This window comes from Terrapene carolina, unplaced genomic scaffold, assembly GCF_002925995.2.
Source record: "Terrapene carolina triunguis isolate 2854851 unplaced genomic scaffold, T_m_triunguis-2.0 Scaffold67, whole genome shotgun sequence".
NCBI classification, from domain to species: Eukaryota; Metazoa; Chordata; order Testudines; family Emydidae; genus Terrapene; species Terrapene triunguis.
Genome location: NW_020664418.1, coordinates 10,528,091 through 10,549,904, shown reverse-complemented (window position 1 = coordinate 10,549,904; position 21,814 = coordinate 10,528,091). Strand labels below are relative to the sequence as shown.

Here is a 21,814-nt window from a genome sequence, read left to right as displayed (position 1 = left end):
TTAAAGAGCTTGACTTGTTTAGTCTTGCAAAACAAAGGCTGAGAGGATAAGATTACTCTCTAAAAATATATTGGGGGTAAACACCAGGGACGATGAAGTGCTATTTAAGTTCTTTACAACTGGCCATGAACGAATTTAGGTTGAGGTATGCACGGTGGCTTGCAGGATGCTGGTGTGGTCTGTGCCAAGTATGGCATATAGTTTGTAAAAGCGGCGGGTCTGCAGCTTAGCACCAGACAGGTTGTTGGCTTCCCTGGCCTTGTGATGTGCCTGGTGCAGTTCCTTCGCTTTCATGCAGCAGCGTGGCTGATCCCTGGCCTACCCTTTGCCTATATCCTCTGTGTGATCTGTTCATGGATGTCCATGTTTCTTCGGCTGGTCCGTAGCTGTGCTTGCACAGCCTCTTCTCCCCACAGGCCCGGGAGATCCAATACGTCCTGTCTACACCAGGCAGTGTCTAGTGTGTGGAGCTGGCCTGGTCAGTTGTGGAGTTGCACACCACAAAGAAGAGCTGCTAGGTGTGCTTGCCAAGCTGGGCAATCAGGAATATGTTCATGGGGCTTTAAAAGGTGATGGCTCACACATCTACACTCAAACTGTGTTGACCTCAATAGACTGACCATGCCTCCACGCCACTCAGGGAGGTAGTTTTACTGCATTGCTCTATCAGGGCACTTATGTCAGCTGGAGACACATGCTGAAACAGGTCAACACAAGGCAACTTAGGTCAACCTACGTTTGTAGTGTAGACCATGCTGAGAGCGGTTGCACTGCAAAACGCTCAAGCTGCACAGAGTGATTGGATTAGCTGCACAGAGTACCTGCATCCCCACTGCATCACTAGCTCAAGCATCAGCAGCACTCAGGCTCAAACCCACACTCCTCTAATGGACTAGCTCACTTGAGTTTTAAACATCTTTACTCAAGCTTGAGACTTGTATGTCGATGGGAGTCAGAGTTTTATGCCTCAAGCTAACTCTGCAGTGAAGACAAGCCCTAAGGAAAAACAGTTGCTTATGGCAGCATTGGAAATGTTGGGCCACATATGGAATGTGGAAGTGTAAAGGATGTTAAGCCTTTTTCAGGAGTAGTGCCAGCACAAGAGTAGGGTTGGGCAGTAATAACCCTTTAATTCATTGATTGTCTGAAAGTTTTCTTGCTATTTCTAATTATTGACAGCCGACATGACTAAGTTATTATTCTTAGTGTTGTTACATAGGAGACATTTTTTCCCCTTAAGAACTTGGCATGGTCTGAGGCAGCATATGGGATGAGGGAGGAGATTGGTGAGAGCAGGAACAGTAAAGAGACAATTCTCAGTAATCTGGATTTAGAAGTGTTTTTAAAAATCAATACAAAAATGTCTGGCTATTTGTTTGATTCCTGCATGGAATCATTCCAAGAGTCATGCTCTGTTGATTATGTGCATTTAAAAAAATCCCCTCTGATTTTTACATATTTCATTCCTTCATATAAAATAGATGGAGTATAATGTTGTGTTTAGAGCAGGGGTCTGGGAGTCAAGAATTCTGGGCACTGTTCTCAGCTCTGTATATGACTCTCTGACCTAGGGCAAATCATGTAATCTCTGCCTCGGTTTCCCTATTTGTAAAATTCCATTTCTTATGGTGTATTATGAGTTTTAATGTTTGCAAAACACTTTGAGATCACGGATGTGAATGGCTCTGTTAATACAAAGTATTAATGGGCCATTAGCAGCAAAGTGTGATTAGTGTACTGGATATGAATAACGTTTGTCTCATACTTTTGCAGATATCTCGAATGGAATATGTGCATTCAAAGAACCTCATTTACCGAGATGTCAAGCCAGAGAATTTCCTTATTGGCCGGCAAGGCAATAAGAAAGAACACATCATTCACATCATCGACTTTGGATTGGCCAAGGAGTACATTGATCCTGAAACCAAAAAACACATACCTTACAGGGAACACAAGAGCCTAACTGGAACAGCAAGATATATGTCCATCAATACACATCTTGGCAAAGGTCTGTTCACTTCATGCTAACTTACTATGCTTTGTACTCTTTTTAGTAAGAGCATTACACTCTCCTTTAGAGCTCCAACTATAGATTGGCCCATGGTGTTCCAGTATCAGTCAGGCCATCTCTAAACTATTAAATATTATATGCATTTATCATGATGGTGTCTTCTTTTAAAACTAGGCAAGGAAAAATGCAGGAGAATATACAGAAGGGAACAGTTCTGCACTGGTGGAAGGAGAGGTTTGAGTAATTATTTTATATAAACATTTAGAGCAGCAGTTCTCTTCTGCTGCACAGTTCTGTGTATTTGTTCAGTTTTGCCCAGAGCCTTCCATTTTCAGTGGTTGCTGAATCAGTCTGTCACTTTGTGTACTGTTGGTAGAAGGGAACAACTGAGTTTTCTTAATTTTCCTAGGTTTCAGAGTAGCAGCCGTGTTAGTCTGTATCCGCAAAAAGAACAGGAGTACTTGTGGCACCTTAGAGACTAACAAATTTATTTGAGCATACGCTTTCGTGAGCTACAGCCCACTTCATCAGATGCATCTTCTTACTATATGTTCCATTCTATGCATCTGATGAAGTGGGCTGTAGCTCACGAAAGCGTATGCTCAAATAAATTTGTTGGTCTCTAAGGTGCCAAAAGTACTCCTGTTAATTTTCCTAAATATTTTACATTTCCTCGACCTCATTTTACAGTGTCTCGTTCTCCCCGGCCCCTGCTTCAACCTTCCATAATAAAGGAGGGTTGTCCCTTCAGCCACAGAAACAAGTAAGAATCTTGCTCTAAACACTTGCCAGTCTCAGAGAAAGTTGGAGCAGCTGGCAGCTTGTTGGGACTGTTAGATTATCTAGCCCATCGCATGCCTCCTCCAAATAGCAGCTGAAGTAGGAGAATGTCTCGCTCTGGTTTCCACTACTTTTAACAAAGCATCACTTGGCTTTGCCTGATTTTAATATTAGAAACTTACTTTGCCCTAGTGACTAAAATGTTGCTGTTCTAAACTTGAAAATAATTGCTTTTGAAGTTCCAAATCAACTCCATTTTACTAAATATTTATGTTCACTTAAACGTCTAGGATAATGGAATAGTTTGCGAGTGGCCTCTGTAGGTCCCCATTTATGAGATCAAGGCAAATATACTCCTCCTGGAAGCTTCTGGAGAGTGGTGTCTGTTTGGGTCAATCCCTCCTCACTCTCTTATTTTATAGCCTCAGAAATGTACACAAAGAGGTAGGCGGGATAGGGAGCGTGAATAGTCCCAATGGATGCTGCTCTTTAGAAGAGTTAGAAAGCTGATGATACAGATTCCTTGATCCTACAATTGGGAATGTGCAGAGGCTGTTCTCAAACTCCACTAACTGGTGAATAACCTTGATTTTTATTGTTGATGAACACTGACTTGTAAGTATGCAGGATGTGAAAGGAAATGTTTTTAAAAGTTTGGGTGATTAACTATTGCCTTCAAAACTATTTTTGCACCAAGTCACTCAAGTCCCAAAAGGAGAATAGTACTTGTTTTTATGTTTAAATTATTAATTATACAATGGATTTATTTTAATTTTAGCTTTTCTAGCTTACTTTAAAGGCCTTGCTTCTGAAAAGTATAGTTGTTTCTAAGGGCTTGTCTACACTACCGCGGTAGTTCGACGGCTGGCAATCGAACTTCCGGGTTCGATTTATCGCGTCTGGTGTGGACGCGATAATTCGAACCAGGAAGTGCTCGCCGTCGACTGCGGTACTCCACGTCAGCGAGAGGAGTACCGCGGAGTCGACGGGGGAGCCTGCCTGCCGTGTGTGGACCGCGTCTGAACCGCGGTAAATTCGAACTAAGGTATGTCGACTTCAGCTACGTTATTCACGTAGCTGAAGTTGCGTACCTTAGATCAAATTGGGGTGTTAGTGTAGACCAGGCCTAAGATGTTTTTAATTTTGGGAAGGTGGTGTTGGGCTCTTATTGTCTTACGTGGAGAGTTGTGCCACCTAGTGTAGACAACATGTTAAAACATCGTACAGTGTGTATATCATCATAACTACTTAAGAGGGGCCTCTTGTTACAGGAAGATGTAACAATTGAGACTCTTGTAATAGGTTGGAGGCATTGCAGGAAGCCACAGTATGAGTGGTGTCTTGCTAGTGAATTTGACGCAGATGAAGTTTCCTCCTGCGTAAAGGTGGGGAGAGTGTATAATCAAAGTCCTCTCTAGATCATCATTGCTAATTTCTTGGTAATGATTTAATGCTGAGCATTGTTATTCTAATCAAAGTGACTATGGCATTTTTCCAGTCCTTTTCCAGGGTCAAAGATCCTGACTCTCTTGCTGATAACTGTATCCATATTGTAATTATTTTCCCCATTGAATTAAGAGTTGTATCCTTCCTATTTACAGCTATATCCATGACATGCAGTAGTTGCCTTTTTAGCCTCTCCTCTTCACATACTATTTTGAGAGCTATATTTGCTATGTAGTTTCCACGACAAGTCATGCTGTGCAAAGAACTGCTTGCTCCTCTTCATGCAAATTACACAGCACAGGGACAGCTCTTTAAGCATATTGTGTTTCTACATGTGGGTTGGATGACTGGATTTGCTCCACATTCCTGGCTCTGAATGTGTGAGCTGCCTGCAGGTGGAAGTAATGGCAAGCTGGTCTGTAACCTAGCTTAACTTCAGTTTTTTAATTCCTGGGGAAAGCAGATTGATCCATAAACTGCATCTTAGAGTTCAGAAGTTTTTCTAAAACATAATAAACTAGAAATCAAACATATTGAAGCTGGGGTCTCCTAGCTTTAGTTAGTTTTTAAAAATACCTACATAGTGTTTATCCTCATTCACTGGCCTGAAGCTTTACTCTGCTGGACAGCAGCCTGCTCACAAAGAAGGGCTTTGAAAACTTGAAATCAAGCATTTTGGCTCATGTTGAACTATACAAGGAAAAAGCCCCATTTGTATCTGAACTAATAAATGAAATGCTTAGGATTGGTGTCCTCTATTGCATCGGTTCTCAAACTTTTTCATAATGTAGGCCTGCATCTTAATGGATTAACTTATGGACACCTCCCCTCCCACCTGTGATCATATGGACCACCTTCTCTTCCATTCACAATCATATAACATCTTTGTGGCAACTACAGCAAACACTTGTAAGGAAAAGAAACAGGGAAATATTTATTTTTAATTGCTGTGATGTAATGAGCTATAAAAACAGTTGGAAAAGAGCCAGCAACATGTGACCTATCCAGTCTCTACAGGATGGTCATCAAATGCTTCAGACCACCATCACTCTTGAGACCACAGCTTGGGGACTGCTTTACTCTTGTACTATTGCTACTTTAATCCTCCATTTTGATCTGAGTGACACAAGAATTTTAACATTCTCTATTGTACAATATGTCCAGCCTTTGTGTAGACCAATTACCACTAGCTGATTTTTTTTATTTTTTTTTTTTAATTTGGCATTTATTTGCTTTGGCCAGTTTTAGGTATTCTTATACAAGAGGATGATCTGAGCTATAATAATTTTTGTGCATATGGAAAGAAAAGTAAATAAAGTTTTCATGTAATACATTATTTCAGAAATAAATCTGGTTGCTGAACCAGTTAGTTTTACTTCAGTAGCTGAAGCAATAACATGTGGTCTCTTGTACCTTTCAGAGCAAAGTCGGCGAGATGACTTGGAAGCCCTTGGCCACATGTTCATGTATTTTCTTCGAGGCAGTCTGCCCTGGCAAGGGCTCAAGGTATATGTTCAAATGTATCACTTAGTGAATTTTAGACAGCAAAATCTACTTTCTTGGTCTCACATTTTTCATTCTTCTTCTCTTCCGGAAGGTGAATCTTTTAGGAAAATTTGAGCAAAATCCCTTCATTTTCTTTGAGATCCAGGAAGTGGATGGGAAGACTCTTCTGGCTGTGTGTGTTTAAAATAAAAAAATAAAACTAACCACACATGGGCATAGTGTAAATGACCAAAGATTGAAGCTTTGCAAAGATGTACCGTATATACTCGTTCATAAGCCGAATTTTTTTAGTAAAAAAGGGAAGCACCAGAGACGGGGGTCAGCTTATGAATAGGTATAGAGAGGGAGAGGTGGGACACAGCCCCCCCCCCCCCAACAGAGGGAGCAAGGAGAGGCAGCACAGCCAGCAGAGACAGAAGGGAAGAGGCGGGGCCAGAGTCTCTCTGCTTCTGGCCACGCTGCTCTCCCCACAGCCTCCAAAGCAGCTGCAGCTCTGGGGCTGGCAGGCTGCAGCCCTGCCGCTCAGCCCCGCCTCCCAGAGCAGGCTGTGGCCACACCGCCCGGCCCGCCAGAGCATGCTGAGGCCATGCCGCCCAGCCCAGCCCGCTGGAACATGCTGCGGCCGCGCCGCCCAGTCTGGCCTGCCGGAGCAGCTTCAGCCAGGCCAGAGACATCCTCCCCTGGCCCTCGCCAGATATGGTGGGAAGGGATGGGATGGGGAGAGTGTGGGGGTCCCAGGCTAGGGGTGGGGTTATGTGGGGGGTGGTCACAGGGGTTACTCCCCTGACTCCCAGCTTCTCCCCCCCCCAAAAAAAATTTCCCCACCAGTTGCTGTCCCGGCCCGTCAGGGTAAGCAGCTGGCGTGCCAGGACACTTTGTTTACTTAGGTTTACCTCCGTGCCTGCGGACGCTCCAGGTAAACAAACTATCTCGGCCCACCAGCGGCTTATCCTGATGGCCTGGGAGCCAAAGTTTGCTGACCCCTGAATTATAGGGTCGGCTTATGAACGGGTTATAAAAATTTTCCATTTTTACTTATCCATCTTGGGGGGGGGTCGGCTTATAAACGAACCGGCTTATGATCAAGTATATACGGTAATTATCTCATTATGAACTAGTGTCTCGTGTGTGTGTGTGTAAAACCTTTGGAATATGATTTGACAGCTATGACCGTTTGAAAGCTGCACATGGAACATGGGCACTAAAACTTAAGCCTACACTTACATGGTTAAGGGCCACATCCTGCACTACTTTCTCAGACAAACTCCCACTGACTTCAGTTGAAGTTCTTCCTCGATGCAGAGTTTGGTCCTAAGTATGCAATAGTTGCTTCAAGGAACTTAGGGCTTGTCTTCATGCGCTACAGCAGTACCGGCGCAGCTGCGCTACTGTAATGCTTTAGTGAAAACCTACTACACCAATAGGAGAGCTTTTGCCTTCGACATAATTAATCCACCTCCCCGAGAGGCATTAGCTATATTGACAGGAGAAGCTTTCCCGTCAACATAGCGTTGGCTATATGCGGGGTTAGTTCGGTATAGCTACATTGCTCAGGGATTGATTTTTCATAGCCCTGAGCAACATAGTTATACTAATACAGGTTTGTAATGTAGACCTGCCTCAGACTCTACTGTTAAAATGATCAACACTAGTAAGCTACACCAGTGCACTAGTTCCTAAGCAAGGAGCTTATTAATATTGTTGACGCAGCCTTTAAGTGCTGCAAACTTATTTTTCTTTTATAAACAAAAAAGGGCTACTACAACTGAAAGACTAGAGGGGGAAATATTTCTGCAGGGTGCCCTCTGCATATTTCTGTTTATTCCTGTTCTTGAGAAGTGTCTCTTCAGAGTGACACATTTATGAAGGAAAAAAGGAAGGTGGGCAGAGTGTGAATGTGCATACGACACCCTCAAAGAACCACAATTACTGTCAAGTGACCTCTCTTCCTCTGTTTTCAGTTTGTTTACTTGGTTAATTTAACAACATTTTGCATACAGTCACTTTCTCCAATTGTTTGAGAGGCCTTCAGAGAGCATCGGGAGACAGAGACACTTTAAAAAGTAGGAAAACATGACCAAATATTGACAGGGGGACTCAAAGGCAGGTGTGGTACCTGAATCTATTTTTAAAGCTTTTTTTAAAAAGAGTTTAGATTTCAAATTTACTGACTACTTTTAAAACACAGTTCTGCTCTGAAAAGTCAGTGCATAAAACATCTTACTCAGACCCTTGTATATTCAGCCAACTCTTCTGATTTAAATAATAAAAAGAAATATACTATTTTTTATCTTGTTAGCACTGCAGAGCCAATATCACTTTGGGAGAGTGAGTTGGATTCTGTACTGAACAGCACAATTGTTAACTAAATTCTAATTACAGGGGCAAAAATCTATTCTCATTTACACCTTTGAAATCCTGCTGCATACAGGGTTACATTATGGTAAATGAGGGCCATATTGTAGAAGCTTTTGAGTGGAGATGTATGAGCCAGAAAGAATTCTTCTTCTTCGAGTGCTTGTTCATGTTGATTCCAATCAGGTGTGTGTGTGCGCATGTTCACGTTGGCCGGAAGATTTTTCCCTGAGCAGCATCTGTCGGGTCAGCCTGGGCGCCCCCTGGAGTGGCGCCCTCATGGCGTCTAATATATAGCCCTGCCGACCCGCCACCCCTTCAGTTCCTTCTTACCACCAGTGATGATGGCTGGAATTTCCCTTGGCTCTTGCTCAGCAAGTTTCTTCTCTATTCCGTTGTATATAGTTAGTTCTTAGGGTTGTTCGAGTTAATAGTTTAATATAGTATAGTGTTTGTTGGTGGTTCCCCCCACACACTCTGGCCCCGGCGCCATGATATGCCGCGGTCCCCGGGCTCAAGCGCATGCCGAAAAGTGACCCACACTCATTGTGTCTACGGTGCCTGGGGGAGACCCATCAGAAAGATTGTAAGATCTGCTGCGAGTTCCGTCTGAGAACACTTAAAGAAAGGGAACAGCGTCTCAAGGTGATCCTCATGGAGGCAGCCCTACGCACCCACTCCGACCTGGGCTCGAAAGACCCGACTCCAACGGCAGCGTCCTCAATGCAGAGCGCCCTGTCGGCGAGTTCAGCGCTGAAGAAGGACTCCTCCAGGGACGCTCGGCACTGTCACAGCTACTCATGGGGCCCATCTGACAGTAGGCACCGCTCTCACTCCCCGGTGCCTCAAAAGAAGAAAAACCCGGAGGACTGTTCTCCGGCTAAGCCATGAGATATGTGACCCCAGGCGGGCCACTCCTCGGCATCTCCTTTTGGGGCCATGTCGACTCCTGCCCAGGTGCAGCAGTCGACTCCGGCCCCATCTCGATCACCGGTGCCTACGCAGCAGCTGCAACTCCCGTACACGCCGGAAGCGTACCAGGCTACTCAGGACCTCCTCCACCTGACGGCACTGTTCTCGCCTGCCAGGGAGGAACTCTCAGCGCCGACGGAGCCACCTCCTCCGGTGCACTCTAAAGGGAAGCCAGCTATGATGTCAAGACGCCTTCGGCTTGTCCCTGGGCACCTACCCGTTCCGACAGAGAGCCTACCAGCTCCCCGAGCTCTCAACGTTCGAGGCATCAAGGATCGGCTCCTCCGTGGTCTTCAGTGTCTGAGACCTCGGAGTCAGAGTCCGACTCCTATTGCTCGGGTAGGAGCAGAAGTCATAGAGTGAGGTCGGGTAGAGACAGAAAAGAGCATCAGGCGTGGCCTCCGCAGTGGCAGAACCCATCTCAGTGGCCCTTCTGGATACCCTGGGCTTTTCACCAGGGCCAGGGAGGAACCCAGGGCCCACCCAGCAACATCTTCAGTGGCATCCGCCACTTTTGTGCCGCCTTCCGCTGCGCATCTGCCCTCGGTGCCTACGGTCCCAATGCCTTTGCATCATGCTCGGCTCTGACTTCAGCACCGGCCTTCATGGCATCGACGCACCTGTCTCCCACGCCTGCACCGTTGTCTACGTCTACCTCGATGCAGGCACCTACGGCCCCGGTACCGATGTTGGCACCAGGCCCCCCCCCCCCAACTCCGGCAGCTCCTGTGAGCGTGCCAATGCAGCTCCCTCTGGTGAGACTGATGCCGACGCCAACACCTGTTACAGCACCACTTCCTCCAATGCTGCCCCGGGAGTCACGTGACCCCCTCCGGTGCAAATGGTAGGGAGCTTCCACTACTGGCACACGCTTCCTCCTCCTGTCACTGGACGAAGCGTTGGCAGGGATGGCCATAGCTCCTGCATTAGAGGACAACAGAGTCCCACAGCAGTTGCTCCGCAGGGCTGCCCAGGGTCTGAGCATCAAGGTTGAGGAGACGGTAGAGGAGGCAGATCCCATGATGGACATCCTAGCACCCTCGGGACCTTCACAGGTAGCCTTGCCCCTCATAAAGACAGTTGTGGACACCACTAAAACCCTGTGGCAGATGCCGGCATCCTTGCCACACACTGCCAAACGCAATGAGCAGCGGTATTTAGTGCCCTCCAAAGGCTTTGAGCATCTGTACTCCCACCCGCCTCCGGACTCGCTGGTGGTCGATGCGGCTAACCAGTGGGAGAGACCGGGTTTCCAAGGTCCTTCACTCACAATGGGTACTCTTAGAACACCTGTGCAGCAATAGCGAAGTTCACGGATTTCGTTCCTTCGGATTCTCGGTCGGAGTTCACCGCCTTGGTGGAAGAAGGGAAACTAGTCTCCAGGGCCTCCTTGCAGGCAGCTTTAGACACTGCAGATGCTGCCACTAGAGTGATGGCATCGGGGGTGGCTATGCGTCGGGGAGCCTGGCTGCAAGTCTCAGGGTTACTCTATGAGGTCCAGCAAACCATTCACAACCTCCCATTTGAGGGTGAGACTCTGTTTTCAGAGAAGACAAATGGCTCCACAGCCTAAAAGACTCCCGAGCCACCCTCAGATCCTTGGGCTTGCATACCCCCGCCACACAGTGGAGACACTTCCTCCTGCAACCTCCTCAAAGGTTCCAGCAGCAGAACCGCCAGGACAGTTCTCAGAGGAGGAACCAGAGTGGCAGGAGGAGGCAACACCCTTCCGCTAATCAAGGCTCTGGCTAACCCAAACCACACTCTGACCCTAAGCTGGCCTTTTGAAGGTGTGATCGAGGACGGTGTTTCAGACCAGAGACTGGATCTACCCCGCCTTCCTTTTCCTCACGACTATCCCCTTTCTACCATGCATGGTCCCATATCACGTCGGATCGCTGGGTGCTCCGCATGGTAGAGAGGGGATACTCCATCCAGTTCTGTGCCCTCCTGCCCTCCCACCCCCCTTCCCTGTCCCTCTTCAGGGATCCTTCTCACAAGCAACTTCTCATTCAGGAGGTGCAGTTGCTCCTAGCACTGGGGCGGTGGAGGAGGTTCCACTGGAACATGGGGGCAAGGGCTTCTATTTCCGCTATTTCCTAATACCGAAGGCCAAAGGCAGCCTCAGGCCTATCCTGGACCTGCACGACCTCAACAAGTTCATGAGGAAATTCAGGTTCCGCATGGTCTCCCTGGCCTCCATCATCCCTTCACTGGATCCAGCAGACTGGTATGCCGCCCTTGACTTGAAGGATGCGTATTTTCACATAACAATCGCGCACAACCACAGAAAGTTCCTCAGGTTTGTGGTCAATGGTTCCCATTACCAATTTACTGTCCTCCCATTCAGCCTGTCAGCAGCACTTCGAGTATTCACCAAGTGCATGGCAGTCGTCGCTGCCTTTCTGTGGAAACATCCGGTACAGGTGTTTCCGTACCTCGATGACTGGCTGATCAAAGGCCGCACCAGGGCTCAGGTGGAAGCTTAGGTGGCATTTATCAGAGCCACCTTCGAGAATCTGGGCCTACTACTGAACAAAGCCAAATCGACCCTGTCCCCAGTCCAGAGGATAGAGTTCATAGGGGCGGTACTGGACTCAACTCAAGCCAGAGCATTCCTCCAGCAGGTGAGATTTCAGGCTCTCAACATCATGATCCAGGGACTCAGGCAGTTCCCCACCACCACCGCGAGAAATTGCCTGAAGTTTCTCGGGCACATGGCAGCCTGTACGTATGTGGTACGACACGCCAGACTCAGGCTTCAGCCGCTTCAGTTGTGGCTTGCATCAGTGTACTGACCTGCCAGGGACAGCTTGGACAGGATCGTGACACTGCCTAGCCCTATCCTCGACTCGTTTTGGTGGTGGACGGACGTTGAGCAGGTGTGCTTGGGAGTTCCCTTCACTGCCCCACAGCCATCCCTAGTGCTGGTGACGGACTCGTCAGATTTCGGATGGGGAGCTCATCTGGGGGACTGCAGGACTCAGGGCCTCTGGTCACAGACAGATCTTTGTCATCATATCAATGTCAGGGAGCTCAAAGTGGTGTGCCTAGCATGTCAGTCATTCCGCCCTTATCTAGCAGGTTGATGTGTATTGGTTGTGACAGACAATACGACTGCGATGTTCTATATCAACAAACGGGGGTGCACACTCCTCTCCCCTGTGCCTGGAAGCCCTCAGGCTATGGGACTTTTGTGTAGAACACTGAGGCGATCTAAAGGCGTTGTACCTTCCTGGGATCCAGAACGAGCTGGCGGACCACCTCAGCAGGTCGTTCCACAGCCACGAGTGGTCCCTTCGCCTGGACGTCGCATGTTCAGTCTTCCAGAGATGGGGCTGTCCCCTGATCAACCTCTTTGCGACGCAACAGGAAGTGTCAGCAGTTCTGCTCCTTCCGGAATCAGAGTCCGGGTTCCACAGCAGACGCGTTCCTCCTCCATTGCAGGGGAGCTCTTCTATATGCCTCCTGCCCATACCGCTCGTCCACAATGTCCTGCTCAAGATCCACAGAGACCAGGCTCGGGTCATTTTCATAGCACCAGCCTGACCCTGACAGCATTGGTACATGTCTCTCCTAGACATGTCCGTGGGAGCCCGGATTATCTTGCCGCTCTTCCTGGACCTTCTCACTCAGAATCACAGGCGTCTCCAACACCCGAACCTGCAGTCACTCCATCTCACAGCATGGAGGCTCCATGGCTGAATCCGTTTGAGCTTTCCTGTTCAGAACAAGTCAGACAGGTCTTTCTTGGCAGTAGGAAACCCTCTACTAGGGCCACGTACCTGGCCAAGTGGAAGAGATTTTCAGTCTGGTCAGCACAGCGCGACTTGCCCCCCGTGCTAGCCTCAGTGCCCCACATTTTGGATTATCTTCTCCACTTGAAGCAGGAGGGTCTCTCCTTGTCTTCTATAAGAGTGTGCCTGGCTGCCACCTTGGCTTGCCATCCAGGGGTACAGAGCCCTTCAGTTTTTGCTAACCCTCTGGTCAGCCGCTTCCTGAAGGACCTCGACAGGTTGTACCCACACATCTGCCAACCGGTTCCTGCTTGGGACCTCAACTTGGTCCTCTCTAGGCTCATGGGGCATCCCTTTGAGCCTTTAGCAACATGATCCCTGCTCTACCTTTCTTACAAGGTTGCATTCCTGGTGGCGATAACTTCAGCCCAGAGGGTGTCTGAGCTCAGGGCTCTAACGTCGGAGCTGCCCTACACCGTATTTTTAAGGACAAGGTTCAGCTCGGACCCCAACCGGCCTTCCTCCCGAAGGTTGTGTCACAGTTCCACATCAACCAGGACATTTTCCTCCCAGTTTTCTACCCTAAACCTCATTCGAGTAGCAGGGAGCAGAGGCTCCACAATCTAGACATCTGCAGAGCGCTGGCCTTTTACGAGAGGATGAAACCGTTCAGGAAGTTTGGTACAGCTCTTTGTCGCAGTAGCAGACAGGATGAAGGGACAGCCAATTTTGACCCAGCGCATTTCATCATGGATTGTTGCCTGCATTAATGAGTGCTACAATCTAGCAGGGATTCCAGCACCCCCGATAACGGTGCACTCTACAAGGGCGCAAGCTTCATCAACAGCATTCATGGCTCAAGTCCCCACCCAGGAAATCTGCAGGGCGGCAACATGGTCATCCATACACACTTTGGCGATTACTAGGCAGGCTAGAGACGATGTGGCCTTTGGTAGAGCAGTACTCCAATCAGTGGACAGCTCCGACCCCACCTCCTAGATTTGGCTTGGGAGTCACCTGATTGGAATCGACATGAACAAGCACTCGAAGAAAAAACGGTTACTCACCTTTCGTAACTGTTCTTCAAGATGTGGTGTTCATGTCCATTCCAATACTCACCCTCCTACCCCTCTGTCAGAGTAGCCGGCAAGAAGGAACTGAAGGGATGGTGGGTCGGCAGGGCTATATATTAGGCGCCCTGAGGGCGCGACTCCAGGGGTCGCCCAGGCCGACCAGACAGATGCTGCTAAGGGAAAAATCTTCCGGCCAACATGCACGTGCGCACGCACACACCTGATTGGAATGGACATGAACAACACATCTCGAAGAACAACAGTTACGAAAGGTGAGTAACCCTTTTTTCTTTGCACTTAGGTTCTAGTTTGAATTTGCAGTGCTAGCAATTAGGAAATTCTCTTGTAAACGGAGAATTTGATGACTATTTGTAGCAAATCCACTGAGACACACAATGGAATTTCTACAGCTCATGTCTAGTAGCACAGGAGTTCTCCATCTTTTTCTTTCTGAACCCGCCACCCCAAACATGCTAAACTCCACAGCCCACCTGTGCCACAACAACTGTTTTTCTGCATATAAAAGCCAGGGCCAATGTTAGGGGGTAGCAAGCAGGGCAGTTGCCTGAGGTTTTGTGCCACAGGGGGCCCTGCAAAGCTAAGTTGCTCAGGCTTTGACTTCAGCCTCTGTGGGGTGGCAGGGTTCCGGGGAAGCTGGGGCTTCAGCCCCCATGAGGACATGTAGTTCCAGGGCAGCTGAGACTTCAGCCCCCACGGGATGGCGGGACTCAAATTGAGAACTGCTACAAAAGCAAAGTTAACTCAGCTGCATCATACTTGTATACTATTCTGTGTTCTTCTTTTCCTTAAATATGTAACAAAAAGTAATAATGTTATGTTGGAAGGGGTTAATGGCTGCCGTCAATCACGGACCTGACTAAAGTCAATGGGTATAATAAGAACCCTTCAATCAGTCTAAAAGAAGCAGCAACTAAATGCCTCTTTGTGTAGTGATAGCTGAAACCAATGAAGCTACCACCCAAGGCACTGGTCAGCATGTCAGGACAAGAGCAGAAGCTAAGCCATGTTGTCTATGGGGTGTCCCTGGAGACTGTTTGCAAATGCAGGGGCTTTGGGATTGATTTGTTGCAACAGTGTGTGTCAGACACAGAAAACTAGTAAACACCGAGAGAAACCGTCATGAGCATGGCCCTGAGAGGGAACAGGAACAGAGCTCCTGGAGTAACAGAACTAGCTGGAAATGCAGGCTTGGGGATTATGGACAAGGAAACTCTGTTTGTTCCTACTTCGTTCAGGAAAACAGGACTTTGGCTACATTCTTCGTAAACATGATTTCCCCAGAGAAATATCTGATTCGTATAATAAATTTCTCTTCCTAACTGAAACAACCTGGCAAGACTCTGAATATTGGCTAACTGCCAATATTAGACCAAGAGATCACACTATCTTAAGTGACACATTTGAGCAAGAATACCAATAAGTACTTATGAGGCTATCAGAAAATGAAGTTTTTAATTGCCAGACTTTCTGTGGTCTTAATCATTAATATTTTGTTAGAATTTTTACATTTAATTCTTAAATTAAAAGGGAAACATGTAGTGCTCTTTTAGGATGTAATTTAAAGAGCCTCAATTTTTTTCTTGTCTGAGAAATATCAGGAATATCACTTCTCAACTTCCCTACTTCTGCTGGGGACTCAATGGAAGACGGGATAGAGGTTTGTGGGAAAGACTACTGAGCTGAAACTTGAGCTACTGCTTTCCCAGCCATTTGGGGATGCTTAGTTAAACTCTTTGGGTTAAAATTTGTTAAAACCTGTAACACAAACTCAGGCACCTCAGCTAAGGTATTTTTCATAGTCATAGATTCTAAGGCCAGAAGGGGGTCCACTATAATCAGCTAGTGTGACTTCCTGTGTAACAGGCCATAGAACTCCCTAAAATAATTCCTAGAGCAGACCTTTTCAAAAAACATCTAGTCTTGATTTAAACATTGTCAGCGATGGAAAATCCACAATGACCCTTGATAAGTTGTTCCAATGGCTTATTACATTCACTGTTAAAAAAGATTATGCCTTATTTCATTCTGAATTTGTCTAGCCTCAGCTTCCAGCTATTGGCTCATGATATACCCATCTCTTCTAGATTGAATAGCCTATTATTAAATATTTGTTCCCCATAGAGGTACTTACAGACTGTAATCAAATCACCCCATAACCTTCTCTTAGTTAAGATAAATAGATTGAGCTCCATGAGTCTATCACTCTAAGGCATGTTTTGTAATCCTGTAATCCTGTCCTCTGCATCCTCTCCCATTTATCAATAGCCTTCTTGAACTGTAGACAGCAGAAATGGACACAGTATTTCAGCAGGTCCTTTAAAACTCTTGGATGCAACTTAGCTGGCCCCGCTGATGTCTAATTTTAGTAGTTGCTGTTTAACATCATCCTGAGATGCTAGTATAATGGAAAGAGTTATTTGCTATGACTACATTATCCTTTTTTTTAATACAGAACTATTTATTGAACACTTCTGCCTTGTCTTCATTATTGATAATTCTACCATTTCTATGTAGTAATGGACAAATACCATTGTTAGGATTCTTTTTGTTCCTAATATACTTTTAAAACTCTCATTGCCCTTAACTCTGCTGGCCATACCTTTCTTCTATTGTCCCTTTGCTTCCCTTATCAATTTTCTACCATTCCTACCTTCTGATTTATATTAGTGACTATCACTTTCCACTTTCTTGTATTTTTTATATACAGTGTTTTTTTAATTGATGAGATCAGTATGAGAACCTGATTAGGATAAAATAGAAACCCTGATTACATTTGATAAAAATATTATATGCTTCTAATTAAATGTTCTCTCTCTTCTAATGGAGGGTTGGAAAGTCTGTAGCTCAGGTTTCAGTCAGTTTTTTAATCTCCCTTTCCCACTCTGGTTTTCCAGTGGGACCTCCATAAAGAGAAGTAAAGCCCTATTTGTGAATGTGTTTTTAAAACACACAAACACAACTTTTAGATACTCTATAAATCATAAAGAAGCAATAAAAATATCAAGAATGTTTTTCTTTGCACTTCTCCTATACTTGTCATTTAAAGTGTTTCTTTGGCATTTGGTTCCTTGCCCCTCGACTTTGTGGCAATTACTTTTACAATGTTTTGTTCATGAATTCTGATAAGGTATATTTGTTGCCACATATTAGTCTCTCTTCCTCCTTCCCTTTTATGATGTATCTAACTTTTGTCATTGGACTCTGTGTTCATTAAATCACTATGTATAATGATATTTTTTTCCCCCTCACACAAAATGTTTAAAACCAGACAGACTTTAAAGTAGGTTAGTTTGCTTAGGCTCCCAATTACATGGTTTGTTGTATGTTCAGCTTACTTTTAACAGTCACACTTAGTATTTGAGTCTCCAAGTGCAGATCGATGTGGGAATAATCATTTAGACACAGGGTAAATTGCTCAGGCACCTTCCGACCCTGCAGATGCCCTTCCCTTAGAGTGGGAATGCATGTTGGGCTGTAGCAGTTGAACTGAAAGGAATTGGCAGTTACACGCCAATTTTAATTTTATGTATGATCATAGATGCCTGCCGCTTTGGGTGAGGGATCTAAATGTTTTGGAAAATGTTGATCACTCTACAGTGCCACAAGTCAATATCTGTATGGTTGAAGAATGGGCACTTCTTGAAAGATCTATGATCTGATCCATTATTTGAACATTTCAGTGGCTTAAGATCAATGATGAGTGGATGGACTTATTAGGCCGAGGAAGCAATTATTTCCACAGTCATCACCTTGACATCTGCTTCCAGACATTGTATCCTCCTTGAAGCACTTTGTTTTGGGTTACAAATTCTTAAAACATCACATAGCTTCACCCCAGCCTAATCAATTACAGGCTGTAACACTGTGGCCACTTACTGCCTCCCAAGCACTCCATCATGGCCAGAGTTGCCTCTGTAGCCATAGGCGGCGAGTTCCATATCCACATGGTGCTCCGGTACCAGCAATATACAGAGCCCAGGGGCCCAGCTCCACCAGTATTTGGAGCCGGGAGGACACCTGGCCCCCCTGCGGTCGTCCCCCCCTGCGCCTCCCCGGCCCCCTCTTGCCTTCCTAGGGCTCAGGAGCAGGGCTGCTACTCTGAAAACTGACACACTGTCTCTTCCGTGCAGCTACATGTTGCCTCCCTGCAGCAACTGCTGCCACAAGGTCCTAGTGCCCCCCATTTCCACTGCCAGGGCAGACTGACTCTGAGCCTGCCCTTCCACCTCAGACAGGCAGGACCCTCCAGCAACACAGGGCCTTCCCCCACCTCCCCCCCGCCCGAAGTCACTGCTCCTGCCCCATGCTTGGCAAGGAGGTAGCCCCATCCCTCACCCCCCAGTGAAGCTACAATCAGGGGCAACAGCAGGGAGGAGGCGCATGCAGCACCCCCTGGCACCCACCACGGGGGAGGCGAGGGAGATTCCTGGACCTGAGAGAGGCCCTAGGAGCACATGCAGTGACCGTGTGCTGCTGGGGGGGCAGGAAAGGGGGGCTCCTCCCCCAGAGCTTGCTGCTGCCCGCAGGGAAAGGGCTGGGGGGGGGGGAGAGTCCTCTCTGTCCCCTGTCCCGGAGCAGCCTGCCTGCAGAACAAACTCATCCCTAGCCCTGCCCCACCCCAGAGCCCACACCCCCAGTCAGAGCTTTCACCCCCCCACCGCACCCTCTGCCCGAGCCCTGAGCCCCTCCAGCACCCCAAACACCTTATCCCCAGTCCCAGCCAGAGCCCTCATCCCTCCACACCCTGACCCTCTGCCCGAGCCCTGAGCCCCTCCCACACCCCAAACCCCTCATCTACAGCCTCACCCCTGCACCCGCTCCCTCTGCACCCCATCCCATCCCCAAACTCCCTCCCAAAGCCTGCACCCCAATCCCCTGCCCCAGCCTAGGGCCTGCACCCCAGACCTCCTCCCCCACCCAAACTCCCTCCCAGAGCCTTGGGAAGGTTGGGGGGCGGAGTTTGGGCAGGGGCGGATTCTGGGCACCACCAAAATTTCTACAAACCTGCCACCCCTGTCTGTAGCAATCCTGCCTCTGTTTCCCCTTTGTTTGCGCCCCTCCCCACATGAACTTGTTGTCTCCAGTGACCTTTTAAGCTCAAGCCTTTAATTCACTCATCACCAGTTCTCCTCAGGTTAGGAACAGAGTCTGTCAAAAGCAGATCTCAAAAGTCCCAAAAAAACAGTTTTTCAGCTCATCTTCCCTTCTTTAACTCTCACTCACAGTTTTTATCTGGCCAGAGCTCTGCAGGAGCCACACTTGCTCCTCTTAGCTGCTCCTTCCACCAGTCCCAGCTCCACACAGTATTTTGTTTCCTGAGCTTCCCCAGCTTTCTGTCAGGCTTCCTTTCCTGCCTCTGGTAGTCTGAGCTACTCTCTCAGCCACATCCTCCATGGAGCTTTCGGCTGCCTTTTATATTGGAATCAGCTGCTTTCTTTCAGGTGGGGCTCATCTCGTAATCATGACTGGTTTAGCCCCAGGGTCTCCAGCCCACAGGCAAACCACCCTGTTACATACACCAAACACTTCTGTTGGAGGAGACTTGCTATAACATGCTATGGCCTTGTGTACACATGAGTTATTTCAGAATAACATAGGGTATGGTTTTAAAGGGTATGTCTACACTACGGGATTAATCCGAATTTACAGAATTCGATTTTTGGCAACAGATTATATAAAGTCGAATGTATGCAGCCACACTAAGCACATTAATTCGACGGTGTGCGTCCATGTACCGGGGCTAGTGTCGATTTCCGGAGCGTTCCACTGTGGGTAGCTATCCCATAGTTCCCGCAGTCTCCTCTGCCCATTGGAATTCTGGGTTGAGATCCCAATGCCTGATGGGGCCAAAAACATTGTCGCGGGTGGTTCTGGGTACATCCTCCCCCTCCCTCCGGGAAAGCAACAGCAGACAACCGTTTCGTGCCTTTTTCCTGGGTGAACAGTGCAGACGCCATACCGCGGCAAGCATGGAGCCCGCTCAGCTCAAGACAGCAGTCATGAACATTGTAAACACCTCGCGCGTTATCGTTCAGTTTATGCTGAACCAGAACCTGCAAAACCAGGAGACGAGGAGTAGGCTACGGCAGCGCAGCGACGAGAGTGATGAGGACATGGAATTCTATCAAACCGCGGGCCCCGGTGCTTTGGAGATCATGCTATTAATGGGGCAGGTTCATGCCGTGGAACGCCGATTCTGGGCCCGGGAAACAAGCACAGACTGGTGGGACCGCATAGTGTTGCAGGTGTGAGACGATTCCCAGTGGCTGCGAAACTTTCGCATGCATAACGGCACTTTCATGGAACTTTGTGACTTGCTTTCCCCTGCCCTGAAGCTCCAGAATACCAAGATGAGAGCAGCCCTCACAGTTGAGGAGCGAGTGGCGATAGCCCTCTGGAAGCTTGCAATGCCAGACAGCTACCGGTCAGTCGGGAATCAATTTGGAGTGGGCAAATCTACTGTGGGGGCTGCTGTGATCCAAGTAGCCAAAGCAATCGCTGAGCTGCTGCTACGAAAGGTAGTGACTCTGGGAAATGTGCAGGTCGTAGTGGATGGCTTTGCTGCAATGGGATTCCCTAACTGTGGTGGGGCGATAGATGGAACCCATACCCCTATCTTGGCACCGGAGCACCAGGGCAGCCAGTACATAAACTGCAAGGGGTACTTTTCAATGGTGCTGCAAGCACTGGTGGATCACAAGGGATGTTTCACCAACATCAACGTGGGCTGGCCGGGAAGGGTTCATGACGCTCGCGTCTTCAGGAACACTACTCTGTTTAAACGGTTGCAGCAAGGGACTTACTTCCCAGACCAGAAAATAATAGTTGGGGATGTTGAAATGCCAATAGTTATCCTTGGGGACCCAGCCTACTCCTTAATGCCATGGCTCATGAAGCCATACACAGGCAGCCTGGACAGGAGTCAGGAGCTGTTCAACTACAGGCTGAGCAAGTGCAGAATGGTGGTAGAATGTGCATTTGGACGTTTAAAAGGTCGCTGGCACACTTTACTGACTCGCTCAGACCTCAGCCAAACCAATATTCCCACTGTTATTGCTGCTTGCTGTGTGTTCCACAATCTCTGTGAGAGTAAGGGGGAGATCTTTATGGCGGGGTGGGAGGCTGAGGCAAATCGCCTGGACGCTGATTATGCGCAGCCAGACACCAGGGCGATTAGAAGAGCACAGCAGGGCGCGCTGCGCATCAGAGAAGCTTTGAAAACCAGTTTCATGACTGGCCAGGCTACCGTGTGAAAGTTCTGTTTGTTTCTCCTTGATGAAAACCCACCCCCTTGATTGACTCGTTCTCTGTAAGCAACCCACCCTCCCTCTTCGATCCCAGCTTGCTTTCAAAGGAAATAAAGTCACTATCGTTTAAAAATCATGCATTCTTTATTAATTGATTATAAAAAGAGGGAGAGAACTGACAAGGTAGCCCGGGTGGGGTTTGGGAGGAGGATAGGAGGGAAGGAAAAGGCCACTAAAAAAGTTCAGTATAATGACAGCCTTTTGGTTGGGCTGTCCACTGGGTTGGAGTGGGAGGGTGCACGGAGCCTCCCCCTGCCCGCGTTCTTACACGTCTGGGTGAGGAGGCTATGGAACATGGTGAGGGGGGAGGGAGGTTATACAGTGGCTGCAGTGGCACTCTGTCCTCCTGCTGCCGTTCCTGAAGCTCCACCAGACGCCGGAGCATGTCCGTTGGATCACGCAGCAGCCCCAGCGTTGCAGCCTGCCACCTCTCATCTTGAGCGTCCCTCATGGCTTCACGTTCACTGGCATCTTTCCTGTACTTTGATACCGTGTCCTTCCACTCATTCAGATGAGCTCTTTCATTGTGGGTGGATTCCATGATTTCCAAGAACATTTTGTCTCGCGTCCTTTTTTTTTTTTTTTTTTTTTTTTTTTTTTTTTTTT

At 47.7% G+C, this 21,814-nt stretch overlaps 1 protein-coding gene across 3 annotated transcripts in view; it reads left to right on the top strand.

Moving 5' to 3' along the window:
* CSNK1G1 (casein kinase 1 gamma 1) overlaps positions 1-21,814 on the top strand; it is a 307,364-nt gene that overhangs the window by 240,150 nt on the left and 45,400 nt on the right. For all 3 annotated transcript variants that reach the window (XM_024213737.3, XM_024213736.3, XM_026648214.2), the window contains exons 6-7: positions 1,774-2,008; positions 5,658-5,743. In XM_024213737.3, coding sequence (XP_024069505.1) covers positions 1,774-2,008; positions 5,658-5,743 — 321 coding nt within the window. The remainder of the gene's footprint in view (positions 1-1,773; positions 2,009-5,657; positions 5,744-21,814) is intronic.